This window comes from Nicotiana tabacum, chromosome 18 (genome assembly GCF_000715075.1).
Source record: "Nicotiana tabacum cultivar K326 chromosome 18, ASM71507v2, whole genome shotgun sequence".
In the NCBI taxonomy this organism is placed as follows: Eukaryota; Viridiplantae; Streptophyta; class Magnoliopsida; order Solanales; family Solanaceae; genus Nicotiana; species Nicotiana tabacum.
Window position 1 is genome coordinate 129,499,847 of NC_134097.1, and position 16,193 is coordinate 129,516,039.

The following is a 16,193-nucleotide window of genomic DNA, read 5'->3' on the forward strand; positions in this document are numbered from 1 at the left end:
TTCAGGTGGTCGTGGTTCTCATATGTACTATTCTGATCAATAGACCTATAGTGCACCACTAGCTCCTATTAGTGCACTGTCGCTTCAGAGTTTCCAGGGTCGTCAGCCCCAACAACTGAGGGCTTGTTTTACTTGTGGTGACACGAGGCACATTTCTAGATATTGCCCTCGAGCACCGAACAGTTCTCAGCAACAGGGTTCCCGTGCCATAGTTTAGGCACCATGTGTTCCACATCCCGCCCAACCAGTTAGAGGTGGGGGTAGAGGTACTAGAAGTGGGGGTAGAGGTATTAGAGGTGGAGCTCAGGCCGTTAGAGGTGGAGGCCAGCCAACAACAAGCCGTCCTAGAGATGTAGTTCAGGGTGGTGGGGCCCAACCCCGATGTTATGCTCTTCCAGCCATGCCCGAGGCTGAGGCTTCCGATGCAATTATCACAGGTATTGTTCTGGTTTGTAGCAGAGATGCTTCAGTTTTATTTGATCCAGGATCTATGTACTCCTATGTGTCATCTTATTTTGCACCATATTTGGTCATGCCTAGTGATTCTTTGAGTGCTCCTATTTATGTGTCTACACTGGTGGGTGATTCTATTGTGGTAGATCGAGTCCATCGTTCGTGTATAGTTGTGATTGGGGGTCTTGAGACTCGTGTGGATTTATTACTTTTGGACATGGTTGATTTTGATATCATATTGGGGATGGACTGGTTATCACCTTACCACGCTATCTTGGACTGTCATGCCAAGACTGTGACCTTAGCCTTACGGGTTTACCCTATTTAGAGTAGAGAGGGACTTCTGGTCATTCTACCCATAGTGTTATCTCATATATGAAGGCTCGGCGTATGGTCGAGAAGGGGTGTTTGGCCTATTTAGCCTATGTTCGTGATTCTAGTGCTGAGGTTCCTTCTATTAATTCGATACCTATTGTTCGTGAGTTTCCTGAGGTATTCCCTTCAGACCTGTCGGGTATGCCACCCGACTGGGATATTAACTTTTGCATTGATTTGGCTCCGGGCACTTAGCCCATTTCTATCCCGTCGTATTGTATGGCCTCGCCTGAGTTGAAAGAGTTGAAGGAGCAGTTGCAAGACTTGCTTGAAAAAGGTTTCATCAGACGTAGTGTTTCGCCTTGGGTGCGCCGATGTTGTTTGTTAAGAAGAAGGACGGATCGATGCAAATATGTATAGATTACCGGCAGTTGAACAAGGTTACAATCAAGAATAAGTATCCATTGCCGAGGACTGATGATTTGTTTGATCAGCTTCAGGGTGCTAAGATATTTTCGAAGATTGACTTGAGATCGGGCTACCATCAGTTGTGGATTAGGGCATCCAATGTCCCTAAGACAGCTTTCCGCACTCGGTACGGGCATTATGAGTTCTTGGTGATGTCATTTGGGTTAACAAACGCCCCAGCAGCTTTTATGGATTTGATAAACCGAGTGTTCAGGCCGTACTTGGATTCGTTTGTGATAGTCTTCATTAATGATATTTTGATATATTCCCGTAGCCGGGAGGAGCACGAGCAACATCTTAGAGTGGTTCTTCATACTCTAAGGGATAACCAGTTGTATGCCAAATTTTCAAAGTGTGAGTTCTAGTTGAGTTCAGTTGTATTCTCGGGTCATGTTGTATCCACAGAGGGTATTCAGGTTGATCCAAAGAAGATTGGGACAGTTAAGAACTGGCCTAGACCAGCATCAACTACATAGATTCAGAGTTTCTTGGGATTGGCAGGCTACTATCGTCGGTTTGTGGAGGGGTTTTCATCTATCGTAGCCCCGATGACCAGGTTGACCTAGAAGGGTGCCCAATTCAGATGGTCGGACGAGTGTGAGGCGAGCTTTCAGAAGCTCAAGACATCTCTGACTACAGCACCGGTGTTGGTTTTGCCTACAGGTTCAGGGTTTTACACAGTTTATTGTGATGCATCTTGTATTGGACTTGGTGCGGTGTTGATGCAGGATGGCAAGGTCATTGTTTATGCTTCGTGGTAGTTGAAGATTCATGAGAAGAACTATCCGGTTCATGATTTGGAGTTGGCAGCCATTGTTCACGCGTTGAAGATTTGGAGGTATTATCTGTATGGCGTGGCATGCGAGGTGTTCACGGATAACAAGAGTTTGCAGTATTTGTTCAAGCAGAAGGGGCTAAATTTGAGGCAGAGAAGGTGGTTGGAGCTATTAAAGTACTATGATATCACCATCTTATATCATCTAGGAAAGGCCAATGTGGTGGCCGATGCTTTGAGTAGGAAGTCAGCCAGTATGGGCAGTCTTGCTTATATTCCGGTCGGTGAGAGGCCGCTTTCTTTGGATGTTCAGGCTTTGGCCAATCAGTTTGTGAGCTTGGATGTTTCTGAGCCCAGTCGTCTGTTAGCTTGCATAGTCACTTATTCTTCTTTATTGGAGCGTATCTGAGGTCGACAGTATGATGATCCCCATTTATGTGTCCTTAGAGACACGATGTAGCATGGAGGCACCGAGCAGGTTACCTTAGGGGATGATAGAGTTTTGAGATTGCAGGGTCGAGTTTGTGTGCCTAATATAGATGGTCTACGAGAGTTGATTTTAGACAAGGCCCATAGTTCCCGGTACTCTGTTCATCCGGGCGGCGCAAAGATGTATCAGGATTTGCGGCAACATTATTGGTGGAGAAGAATGAAGAATGATATCGTTGAAAATGTGGCTCGATGTTTGAATTGTTATCAGGTTAAGTACGAGCATCAGAGGCCCGATGGTTTGTTTTAGAAGATTGAGATTACTGAGTGGAAGTGGGAGCGTATCACTATGGACTTCGTTGTTGGACTACCATGAACTCAGAGGAAGTTCGACGCAGTGTGGGTTATTGTTGATAGGTTAACCAAGTCTGCACATTTCATTCCTATGGTAGTCTCATATTCTTCCGATAGGTTAACTGAGATCTATATCCGGGAGATTATTCGCCTTCATGGTGTGCCTGCATCTATCATTTCGGACAGAGGTACGCAGTTTACCTCACATTTCTGGAGAGCATTTCAGCAAGAGTTGGGCACACGAGTTGACTTGAGCACTACGTTTCATCCTGAGATGGACGGGCAGTCCGAGCGGACCATTCAGATTTTGGAGGATATGCTCCGAACTTGTGTCATTGACTTTGGAGGCCTGTGGGATCAGTTTTTACCTTTAGCAGAGTTTGCCTACAACAACAGCTACCAGTCAAGTATTCAGATGGCTCCTTATGAGGCTTTGTATGGTAGGCGGTGTCGGTTGCCAGTTGGATGGTTTGAGCCGGGGGAGGCTCAGTTGTTGGGTACGGATCTAGTACAGGATGCCTTGGACAAGGTCAGGATCATTCAGGATAGGCTTCGTAAAGCTCAGTCCAGGCAAAAGAGTTATGCCGACCGCAAGGTTCGTGATTTGGCATTCATGGTCGGTAAGCGAGTGTTGCTTCGAGTGTCGCCTATGAAGGGCGTGATAAGATTTGGGAAGAAGGGCAAACTTAGCCCTAGGTTCATTGGCCCATTTGAGATTCTTGATCGAGTGGGAGAGGTGGCTTACAGACTTGCATTGCCGCCGAGCTTATCAGTCGTGTATCCAGTGTTTCATGTGTCCATGCTTCGAAAGTATCACGACGATCCATCCTACGTGTTAGATTTTAGCACTATCCAGTTGGACAAGGACTTGTCTTACGAGGAGGAGCCGATAGCTATTCTAGACCAGCAAGTTTGTCAGTTGAGATCGAAGAGTTTTCCTTTTGTTCGTGTTCAGTGGAGAGGTCAGCCCGCTGAGGCATCGACCTGGGAATCTGAGTCCGATATGCGGAGCCGTTATCCCCATCTTATTCCCGACTCAGGTACTTCCTTCTTATGTCCGTTCGAGGACGAACAATTGTTTTATAGGTGGAGAATGTGGTCATCACTTGTTTTAGAAATCAATTCTGTGTTTCGAGGCCTTAAAAACCGCTTTCTACCTCACCTCGATTTGCGTGCGCAGTCCGGACGCATAGCCGGAAAGCCATTATGTGAAAATCTATGAAAATGAGGAATTTTGCCTTTAAAATGAGTTTAAGTTGACTTTGGTCAACATTTTGGGTAAACGGACCCGGGCATTAGATTTGACGGTCCCGGAGGGTTCGTAGGAAAATATGGGACTTGGACGTATGCTCGAAATCGAATTCCGAGGTCCCAAGCCCGAGAAATAAATTTTTGAAAGAAATTGTTTTGCTGAAGTAATTATGAGTTATTGAAAGTGAAATGTGTTTGAAACCATTGGTATCAGGCCCGTATTTTTGGTCCGGAGCTCGATACAGGTCTTATATATGATTTGAGTCGAGCTTGTGAAAGCAGGTAAGAAACGAATTTGAAATGACGTGAATCAGATCGTTTTGAGAAAATTGGAAAATTTGACGTTCGTAAGAAATTTCATGATTTTGATGCTAAATTCATAGTTGTTGATGTTATTTTAGTGATTTGAATGCGTGAGCGAGTCTGTATGATGTTTTTAGGTTGGTGTGCATATTTGGTTTGGAGCCCCGAGGGCTCGGATGAGTTTTGGATAGAACACGGGGTGGATTTTGGACTTGGAAAATTGCAGGTTTTCAGCTGGTATGATCAGGTATGCAGGCTTTGCAAATGCGAGAATCCCCATCGCAAATGCGAACAAAGGCCTGGGCAGGCCTGATCGCAAATGCGACCATTTGGCTCGTAAATGCGGAAGGCCCCAGTCGCAAATGTGACGCCTTCTTCGCAAATGTGAACCCCTCAGAAACAAGGGGTGATCGCAAATGCGATATATTTCTTCACAAATGCGAAGGTCTCAGCATTCTGAAGGGTTCGCAATTGCAAACCTTGGTCGCAATTGCGACATCAGAGACCTGTAAATTCATAACTTAGATACATTTCAACCATTTTTCACACTCTTTCAAAACCAAAGCACTGTAGGGTAATATTTCAAAGGCTATTTCTTCTCCAAATCAATTGTCAGTGATTTCTAACTAGTTTTCTTCAATCTTCAATATCTTTTCACATGATTTCAACTCAGAATCAATGATTTTCATGGGGAAAATTGGGTATTTTGGGTAGAACCTAGGTTTTAAGAAATTGGGGATTTGGACCTCAATTTAAGGTCCGATTTCAAAACAAATTATATATTTGGGTTAGTGGGGGGAATGGGTAATTGGGTTTTGGTTCAAACCTCGGGTTTTGACTATGTGGTCCCAGGGGCGATTTTTGACTTTTTGGGTAAAACTTTGGAAAAACTTATTTTCATGCATTAGTAGTGATTCATTTAGCATTTATTGATGTAATTAAGTAACTTGTGGCTAGATACGAGCGAATTGGTGGTGGAATCGAGAGGTAAAGCGATAGTTGAGGTTTGAATTGTGTTCGTGGCATCGAGTAAAATGTTTGGTCTAACCTTAGCTTGAGGGATTAGGAGTTGTGTCTTATTTGCTACGTGTTAATTGTGGAGTACGATGTATAGGCATGGTGACGAGTATTTATACGTCGGTGTCAAGCATGCCCGTGAGTCTTGTATTGTAATTGTTATGACTCCATTGTGGTTTATTGCACTTCACATATTATTATCATTATTGTTCCCTTGTCGGGATATTATTATCATTATTGTTCCCTTGTCGGGATGTTATTATCATTATTGTTCCCTTGCCGGGAGTTATTATCATTATTGTTCCCTTGTCGGTATGTTGTCTTGATATTATTGTTCCATTGTCGGGATTCTTTTGTGATTGTTGTTGATTTGTAATTGGGATCGGATGGCATGCCGCCACGAAAATTTATGAAATGGGAGCGGGTTGCACGCCTGCAACGAGATATATTAAATGGGAGCGGGTTGCACGCCTGCAATGAGATATGTGAAATGGGAGCGGGTTGCACGCCTGCAACGAGATATGTGATATGGGAGTGTGTTGCACGCCTGCAACGAGATATGTGAAATGGGAGCGGGTTGCATGCCTGTAACGAGATATGTGAAATGGGATAGGTTTGCACGCCTGTAACGAGATATGTGAAATTGGATCGGGTTGCATGCCTGCAATGAAATATGATGGGATCGGGTTACACGCCTGCAACGAGATACATGAAATGGGATCGGGTTGCACGCCTGCAACTTGATGTGAAATGAAAGTGAACTCTGCATTTGTTTTCCCTATCCTTGTTAGTAATCGAATTTTGGTTTCTTTATATTCCTCTTGATATTCTGTTATTATCTGTTACTCCCCGCAGCATGTTTCCCCCGCCCAATTTTAATTGTAATTATCTACTTCTATTTCCGCTGTATATGATTTAACTACACATGTTTATTTGGTAGTCTGGTCCTAGCCTCGTCACTACTTCGTCGTGGTTAGGCTAGGCACTTACCAGCACATGGGGTCGGTTGTTCTGATACTACACTCTGCACTCTTTTGTGTAAATCCCAGTGTTGTAGACTTTGGACCGCAGTGAGGTTGTTGCCTTCAGTCCAACAGGCAACCCGAGGTAGTCCTGTAGGCGTCCACGGGCCTTGGCGTCACCTCCTATCTTTCCTTTATCCTGTTTGCTTTACTTATTTCAGAAACAGTGTATCTTTTATCTTTCAGATTTTGTATGTAGTATTCTTAGACTGTCTGTGAAACTGTGACACCAAATTATGGGTAGAGTTGTATATAGACTTCCGCAGCTTGTATTAAGATAAATTATCAGATTTTGTCTTCCGCTTAATTATTTTCGCTACTTGCATGATATCTACTCATCATTGATAATGGTTTAAAACTCGAAAAGGCTAAGTAATTAGACTAATTTGGCTTGTCTAGATTTCACCAGTAGGCGCCATCACGACTCTCGAGGGTGAAAAATCTGGGTCGTGACAATATAATAGGCATATTTGCACCCATAGTCAGATTCCCTTTGCATGAATTCATAATTCACTGATTCAGTGATTCAATGAATTCACAATGTTGGCAATTTGGCATTCAACAGTCGGTGAATTAAAGAAGGAAAGGTTATAGTGGGCTTGGGTAGTTGGGCTGGGAATTAAACCAAAAAAGGTTTGGGCTTGGGCGCTGGGGCTAGGGCTGGGTAGTAAGAAATTAGAAAATGTCTTTAAAAATTCGGTATACCAAAATTTCAAAATTCTAATACCGAGGACTATACCGAAATACCAAACTAATTCGGTTCGGTTCGGAATTCGGTTTTTCGGATTTTATGCCCACCCCTAGTTTACGGTATTTGATTTGCCTTTGAAAATGTTGCACCAACAAGCAAATTTTACAAAAGACAAACTTGGATATTTAAGACCTTTAAATATAGGGAAAACTCCAACAAATTAAAAGGTCCCTCTCTTCTTTAGCTGACGATGAATCTATTGAGTTTTAGTTGATAGGTGAAGAAAATGGAGGGAAAAGAATAGAGGGAAATAAATTGGATTTTTTTTACAAAATAAAATTAAATTTTCCTCATTGAATAAGAAGATGAAGATTATTGTACCTATATATAAAAACACTTCTTCTAACTTTTAAAGAATTGAGAAGAAAACAAGTTTTGTGTTGTCGTCGCTCGCCCGGCTTCGAAATCGGAATCAGTGCACATGTTTAAAATTGCAGTTTTTTCCAATGGTTATTTTTCGAATGGTCAGATTTGAAATCGTGACCATACAGATTGTTGGGTTTTTCTAAAGAGTGTGAATGAAAAATAGAAGAGTCACCTCTTGGATTGCACCTCTTCATATCATCATTTTGTTGTCTATAAATTTAGAGACTTGGCCTCATTTTTATACATGAAAAATCTAAAAATTTCTCCTTTTTTTTCCTACATTGTTGCATTGTTTTTCCAAATAAAAATAAGTTTCTAGTGTGATTTGCTCCGTTTGTTGAGTTCGCTGAAGTTTTGTGATTTGAAGTGCCGCTATCATAGAATAGTTATTCCGTTCTACCCTGGGAGGAGGTAATCTATAACCTTGGACAATAATGAGGGGATTAAATTCCTTAAGGACACATAACTTGTGGGCTCGAAATTTTCGGTTTCTGTTTTCTTAAACTAGAGCCTTTTGTTTATGATGTTTTTTGAACACAGGATACCAACACATACAACTTTCGTCAAGAGACACTGTCTTGTTTCTAAACAGGCACGGTTACACCATTTTAAATCCAATTTGATGGTTATAAATTCAAGGCTTGGCCTCATTTTTTACTACCAAAAATACTCTCTGCCCTCTCTCTTATGCATCACAAACATTGTTTTCAAAAGCAAAGATAAGTGTCACGCGTGATTTGCTCCGCCATTTGAATTTGCCGAAGTTCTTTGATTTGTATTGCTAATGCCTACTATCACAAAGGGCGTGTTTGTATGAAGGAAAATGTTTTCCTAGAAATTGTTTTCATGGAAAATGAGTGATTTTATCACTTCTTTTTCCTTATTTGGTTGGTGAGTGGAAAATATTTTCCGGAAAATATTTTATAGTGTTTAGTTTGAGAGTACATAATATTTTTTTATGTTACTCTCCTACAACCCCTTTTCTCTCCCCCCCCCCCCAATTCCCCCAAGTCTCTAAAAGTTCACACAAAACCAAATGAACTAATGTGCTGCTTTACTTTTTTACGCAAAAATAATGTCGAAATTTGTACTCCATAACTAAAAAGAAATACTCTTTTTTTGGTTGAAAAAGAAAATACTCTTTCTACGACATAAAAATAAAGTACTCATTTTATTGAAATAAAAGAAAATACTTTTTCTACATCATGAAAAGAAAATACTCATTTTATTGAAATAAAAAAAATATTTTTTTTACATCATGAAAAGAAAATATTTTTTTTGTTGAAATGAAAAAAATACTACTTTTCTACATGAAAAGAAAGTACTTTTTTTGTTAAAATAAAAAATATATTTTTTATATCATGAAAAAAAATACTTATTTGTTGAAATAAAAAAATCTATTTATAACATGAAAGAAAGTACTATAAATAATATTTTTATTTAGGTGAGGGTGGGGTTAGGGGTGGTGGGGTTAGGGGGATGTGGTGGGGTGGGGTGGAGTGGGGTGGGGTGTGGGAGTGAGTTGGTGGGGGTTGGTGGGGATGGGGAATAGGGTGGGGAAGGTTGAGAAGGAATTTTGGAAAATATTTTCCCTTTTCTTGATATGGAAAATATGTTTCTCCAATTAGAGGAAAATGAGTTCATGAGGAAAATATTTTCCAAAATATTTAGGTCAACCAAACATGGAAAAATTGCAAAATATTTTCCGGAAAATGTTTTCCTTCATACCAAACACACCTAAAATAGGTTTTTCGTTCTATCCTAGGAAAATTTAATCCAAAAATCTTGTGCGATAGTGAAGTTAATAAATTCCATAAGGACATACAACCAATTTGTTGGCTCTGAAATTTTTTTGTTTCTTTTTTTGGTCAACGGGATAATATATTAACTAATTAAACAAAAGGGGATACACTGCCTTGGGAGTTACTGGCGTACCTTAAGTCCCCCATAGATGCAAAGTTTTTCATAATTGTACTTATATTACAACCCACAAAAGTTCTAGGTAGTTTAGTTCCTAGGGTGTCTGCCCAAAATACATCATTGGCAAACACTAGAGGAACTACTAGAGATATTGATTTGTTCAAAAAAAATTCCTTGGCTGCTTCCTTCGCCAGTGCATCAGCAACCCTGTTCTGCTCCCTGTATGAGTGCCTCACTACCACGCTGCTCATCCTTTGAATCAGCAATCCGCATTCACAAATTAGGGGGTCAAATATTAGATTTCCATTCAACAACATATTGATTACTTATGCTGAATCAGTGTCTACTTATAGCGGAACTAAGTTGTTTAGTTCTGCTAGTTGTAGGCCTCTGATGAGGGCTCTAAATTCAGCCCCTGTGTTAGTTGTTTGGGGTAAGTTTTCCATGAAGCCCAACATCCAACTTCCGTTATGGTTTCTGAAGATGCCCCCAGCTCCACCCATTCCTAGGTTGCGCTTTGTTGCACCATCAGTGTTTAATTTGTAGGAGCCTCTTGGTGGTGGAGACCATTTAAGCATGATTTGGTGGGTGCATTGTTATGAAATGTTATTATTAAGGACATGATACTCAGTAGCTTTAGTAATGGTGTTATTAGCATTGATGGATTCTTTTTTGTTATTGAACACATTATTATTCCTTACCAGCCAAATGTGCCAGAAGCAGTAGGGAATGAGATTCTCCCAGTTAAGGTAGTCATTGTACTTTACACCTTTAAGAGTTGTCAAAACTGTTTGCCAAAGGTGACTACAACTGAGAGGATTGGAGGGTGATGGAGCTGAAGATTTTGACTGGATGACACTCCAAAAGTGGACAACATTGGGGCATAGGTAGAAGATGTGGTCAATATCTTCTTGTTCAAAACCACAGAAATGGCACTAGGTGGGGCAGTTTATCCCAACAGAGTGTAAAAAACTCCTGGTGGGTAGTCTTTTGTGTGTTAGGATCCAGGTAAAGTAATTTATCTTGTTTGGGGTTTGGAGTTTCCAGATCCACTTGAAGTGGTATTCTTCTCCAGGAGAATGAGCTTGTGTACTTTTGCTTATGATGGGGTATGCAGAGCTGTTGGAGAATTGCCTATTGGTTGTGATGCCCCATATTAGATTATCTTCCTTAGTGGCTACCCTTGGAATAAACACAGCCTTAAGGAGGTTTTGGATATGGGGAGGGAGGTCAAATGACAGGGTTGGTATTCTTGTAAGTTCTCCATGCCAGGTTTGCTAAAGCAGCTTTGTTTTTAAAACTAGCTTTTTGCAGCCCTAGCCCTCCCTCGGCTTTTGTTCTAGTAACTAAATCCCACTTAATCAAATGAAGTTTTTTCTTTTCAGAGGTGGTACCCCAGAGGAAGTTCCTATGAATTCTATCAATTTGATTTGTTATTTTGGTTGGCAGTGTAATGTATTGCATTACATGGCTTGGGATGGTGCCTAGGGTGGTTTTTGCCAGGACAGTTCTCCCAGCCATGGTGAGGAATCTAGTTTTCTAGCCAGCCAACTTGTGTTGCATATTGTCAATGATGAACTGGAAATCTGAGGCTGATTATTTAATGTGAAAGATTGGAAAACCAAGATACTTTCCAAAGGAGGTGGTATGTTTGATGGATAGGAGGTTGAAGAGTTGTTGGGAGGTATCTTGGGTAGTGTTTGAGGAGAACAGGACTCTGGATTTGGCTAGGTTTATTTTTTGTCCTGACTGGTTGTTGAAACTATGTAATATGGAAAGGATTGTATTACAGTTCCTGATGTTACCTTTAGAAAAGAGGGTGAGGCCATCTGCAAAGAAAATGTGGGAGATTTTTGGTCTAGACCTACTTATGTTGATGGGGTGCCATTGGTTTTGCATGACTGCCTTGTCAATGGATCTGAATAGCCTTTCCATACACAGAATGAACAGGTAAGATGACATAGGGTCCCCTTGTCTGATGCCTTTTGAAGGGTTGAAAGGATCAGTTTTCCCCCCATTGACAAGGATAGAGATGGAGGAAGTACTTATGTAGGACATGATGATTTTGGACAGACCCTTAGGGAAATTGAAGGAATCTAGGTTGTTCCTGATAAAAGACCATTCCAGCCTGTCAAAGGCTTTCTCAAGGTCTATTTTTAAGATCATATTGGCAATGATGTATTCTTAGACAATGATGGCATTGTCACAGGCTCTTCTGTTGGTTAAGAAACTAGCTTGGCTTGGTCCTATGATGAGGTACAATATAGGTTTGATCCTATTCACTATTATTTTTGTGACAGTTTTGTAGATGGTGTTTCAAAGGCCAATGGGTCTGAATTTTTTAACGTTGAAGCTTGTGGACATTTAGGGATTAGGCACAATAGGGTTTGGTTCATGGTGTAATCCATGGAGCATGTGCTGAAGCATTTTTGGCAGAATTCTGTGATAGAGTCCCCAACAATGTTCCAGTATTTTTGGTAGAAGAATGGGTGGAGGCCATCAAGTCCTGGTGATTTGAAGGGTTTGCTGAAGAAGACAACCCTTTTATTTCACTCATATGGAGGGGCTTGTCCATGAAAGCCTTGTGGCTTTGCTGCAGGGTAGATTCCATTGTGGAGTGGTGAGTGGTTGCCCAAGGGACTTTAGAGTGGGAGGTTGAGTAGAGCTCATTAAAGAAGGTGACAATGGTTGACTGGATCTCTTTTTGATCATTGATCCAGTTGCCATTGTCATCCTTGAGGGAGAGGATTCTATTTCTCCTCCTTCTATTAAGGGTAGAAGTGTGGAAAAATCTGGTGCTGGCATCACCCTTATTGAACCAGTTGATCCTGGACTTCAGTTTCCAGAAGTCTTCCTCATTCCTGAGGATACTGTTTAGCTCTTCATTAAGGTTTGTTTCAAGCTTTTGGAGAAAGCTACTGAATTGGTAGCTGGGCGACTTTTGAATGCCATAGATTCTGGCCAGGAGTCTATTTTTTTGTGGAAAATGTTTCCAAAGACTTGTTGGTTCCATTCTGTTGCCAGATCCTTGAATTTGGTAGTGGATTGGAGTAGGGGGTTTGGCCAGCGAAGGCTTGATTGATGATGCTGGGGAATGAAGGGTGGCTAGCCCACATTGTTTCAAATCTGAAGGGCCTAGAGGGTTTGTTGCTTGGGGGCCCTTCCATTTGAATCTTTAAAGGACAGTGGTCTGAGTGGGTACTAGGTAGGTGCTCAACACTTGCCTCAGGGTACTGTTCAATCTAACCCTCATTGGCAAAACACCTATCAATTCTTTCTAGGATTAGGGAAGTTCTGCTAGAATATCTTTTGTTAGTCCATGTGAATTTACTTCCCTTATACCCTAGGTCGATTAAATGACACCTCTTTATGCAGTTACAAAATAGGTTACTGCGGCTAAGGTTGATAGGGTTACCCCCAAACTTGTCCCTGGCCTTCAAGACTTCATTGAAGTCTCCACCTATGAACCAGTTATTTCCTAATGTATTAGAGATGGTGATAAGCTTCTCCCATAGGAGTTTTCTTTCTGCTAAGATGTTGCTAGCATAGATAGCTGAAAAAAGCCAAGGTGGGTGATTAGGTCTTACCTTCACCATTGCGTGAATACCTTGGGGGGTGGTGGCCACCTCTTCCACAGCTACAAGATCTTCCTTCCACATGAATACGATTCCTCCAGAAAGACCAACCGCAGGGGATTGAATGATCATATCAAAGTCTAGTGTCTGGGCCAAGGTCTGATGGTCAGCCATCTTAGTTTCAAGAAAGTCTAACATCACTAGCTTGTGCATCCTCACCATCTCTATGCAGTGCATTTTGAATTTGGCACTATTACCACCCCTAACATTCCATATGATATAGTTCATCATTGGGAACGTGGGTGATTGGTGAGCTCCCTCTTGAGGGCTCGATTGGTTTGGCAGACTTGGCACTTGTGGGGGAGGGTATTTCCTCTTTAGTCTCAGAATTGGCGTTAGATTTAGTAGTGGTTTCAGTTGTCCATGTGTTTGGGCTGGACTAGGCTCATTCTACACTTGGACATGGACTTGGGGCATAGGACTACTACTATTTCGCTCACTTCTGTGCTAAATTCGATCGATCTTACCGAGTCTAGCAGAATCGACTTTGTTCTTGGTGTTGGGTAGGTCTGCTCAAGCTCTTTTGTGACATCCTTCTTCTTCAGTAAATCCAGTGCTTTGGAGACTCATTGTCGAATATTCTGAAGTGGAGGTGGTTTGTTCGTTCTCTTTGGTGTGGATGATGAGGGTGTTGTTGATAGATCGATCTGGGTGAACACTGGCTCCACCGCTGGGTCTTCCTTCATCAGATCTGGAAAGAATGGGAGATATTGGAAACTTTGAAGAATGTGGTTGTTGAGATCTTGTGGGTCTATGATCGGTGATGGGCTGTCGGAGCTGGCCATCGATTTCCATAGGAGAGGGACAAATGCCATTAATGCCTTGTTCAGGGCTTCTACTGTCACTCTAGCTAGGTGTGCCGAATTTTGGACTATCAGCGTCACCTTCTTGTTGTCTAGAGTGAAGTCGTAAGAGATCCCCTGCCCTTGCAAGGCAACCTCCAACCAGGAGGCTGGTTGGTGGTCCGGTGGCAGTGGGTGGGTGGAGATGGTGGTCGAAAGTGTGTTTTCTTTTCCATTTTTGTGTTTCTTTGATTTTCTATTTTGGGTAAAGATGGGAGTGGTGTTTAAGGACCGATTTCCCATCGTAAAGCCTTCTGGTGTGACATTTTGGACAGTGGAAAGATTTCCAGGTGTTGGAGTTAGGGGTGTTACTTGTTCATTAATTGGGGATGTAATGGAGGTGACAGTTGTGGTCTTTTCGACCGAAGAGGGAGAGGAGTGCAGATAGGGTACTCGATTACCATTTCTGTCGCTTGGGTTTCTCCATTATTGTGTGTTTCAATAGCTTTGGCATGGGAGGTATAGGCTTTGGGATTTGGGTGGGGAGATTGGTTGTCAGTGGTACCCATGGATGAGTATCCGTTTGAGTTTAAGGAAAAGGCTCCATTGGCTATTCTGCCCAATGTGATGATTGAATCATTGGGGTTTGGGTTAGCCTTCGTTTGGGAAATGGGATGGTTGTTTGAATTAGTGGGGTTTTCTGCGTCTGGCCCCGCTTTTCGCTTAGCTCCCATGATGGGCTATTCCCGTGGGCTTTGTTTGGGCACATGGTTGGGCGTTTGATGGTCTCCGGGTGATGCTTTTATTGGGCCCAGCGGCCTTCTTTTGTTTTTCTGAGTACTGTGGATTGGTTTTTTCAAATTATAATTAAATGTTTTTGTTTGTAGGAATTTACCTGAAATGGCATCGAACATGTTTACCTGTACCTCTTTTGTATGTGGAGTGTGCTGTGTTTTTGGTGCACTACCTTCCATGGGGATAGGTGCCTTTGGCTGTCGTACCATTGGCTGTTGAGGAGTGTGGTTTATAGTTACACCTTAGAGCAGTGTGTCCTATCCTACCACAGCTGGTACATAGGGTTCCTTCGCCTTCGTATATCACTGATTGTTTGTGGTCTCCTATGATTACTGAAGTTTCCACTAGGGTTTCCAGTGACACTTGAATACAAATGCATGCATATCTCCCCCTTAGGGTAGAGGATGTGCATTAGTAAATCTTTAGGAGTTTACCTAATTTCCTTCCAACATTTTCCAAGATGACTTTGTCGTAGAACTTTGTTGGTAGCTGGGGTAATCTTATCCAAATGGCAGTAGAAGTGAGGGTGGCTTCCTTGGGGATAAATTTTGGTTCCCACTTTTGAACGGATAGAAAGTGTCTAAAAACGAACCATGGCCCTAGATGTAGTGCCTTAACCATACTTTCCTCTAAGCTAAATTTTGCTATGAAGAACTCCCATCCTAGGTCAATCAAGATTAATGTTTCAGATGGCTTCCATAGGTCAATTAGTTTAGATCGAAGCATGTGGTGAGGCATCTTTCTTTTGAATATTTTGATGATTACTAAGTACCTCCAAGGAGTATAGAGGCGTTCATTCTCTTCTGGTGAGAGTGGGATTGAGTCTTCAATGTGTTTCCCTTTATCCAATTCTAATGTTGGGTGGTTTTCCATTTTGTAGTAGTTGGTTTAGTTACCCGTTTGTTTGTCTAGGAGCATTTTCTTGTAGGAGTGTTGTGGTGCTTCCACCTCCATTTGGACTTGTTTATCTGGGGGCTCCAGTGGGAGAGGTGGTTGGATCAAAGAGGGATCCATTCTGTTGAGTTGAGGTTGAATCTACAACAAAGAAAGAAGGAGCATTAGATACTATATAACTAACATGTTGATGTTCTGTTTTATGTTTTTTAACACAACTTTTATAACAGAATCAATTCTATATAGCTACTAGACTATAAAAGTATTTATTAGGTGTGCGAAGAGAAAATATGAAAGATCCACGTGAAGAAACGTTAAAAATGTAGCTTTCTATACCTATAATTGATGTTGAGGTGCGAAAGCATGAGAAATGAACATTATTAACTACTTTTATCTTATAAATCATGTCGTGAAACAATGAGTATTTGTCCTTCGTCTACCTGTGGATCCAATTGTCTAAATCCAATTAATAGATAGGCTTTCTTTATTGCTTAAGGGTAGGGTGGTGGTGGGGTGGGGGAAAAAGCCGGTCAACACACAAGTCCGAATCAAATTGGCTTTCATAGTGAAGGATATGGTCATGCACATTAAAACTGACTTAAAATTTGATTTGCTATAGAATTATTTAATAAAAAATGTTGAAGGAAAATTGTGCCAAGAAAA

The 16,193-nt window shown here is 41.6% G+C and overlaps 2 protein-coding genes across 2 annotated transcripts; both read right to left on the bottom strand.

Annotated features, from left to right (window-relative positions):
* Window positions 1-12,666: 12,666 nt before the first annotated feature.
* On the bottom strand, window positions 12,667-13,287 carry LOC142172691 (uncharacterized). Its single transcript, XM_075236363.1, has one exon. The coding sequence runs from the start codon at window positions 13,285-13,287 to the stop codon at window positions 12,667-12,669; it is 621 nt and encodes a 206-aa protein (XP_075092464.1).
* Window positions 13,288-15,047: 1,760 nt separating this feature from the next.
* Window positions 15,048-15,509, bottom strand: LOC142172692 (uncharacterized). Its single transcript, XM_075236364.1, has one exon. It carries the CDS (start codon window positions 15,507-15,509, stop codon window positions 15,048-15,050), a length of 462 nt encoding a protein of 153 aa, XP_075092465.1.
* Between the last annotated feature and the right edge of the window lie 684 nt (window positions 15,510-16,193).

Coding starts and splice junctions, on each gene's coding strand:
- LOC142172691 (XM_075236363.1), bottom strand. CDS start 13,287: ATGAACTATATCATATGGAATGTTAGGGGTGGTAATAGTGCCAAATTC.
- LOC142172692 (XM_075236364.1), bottom strand. CDS start 15,509: ATGGAAAACCACCCAACATTAGAATTGGATAAAGGGAAACACATTGAA.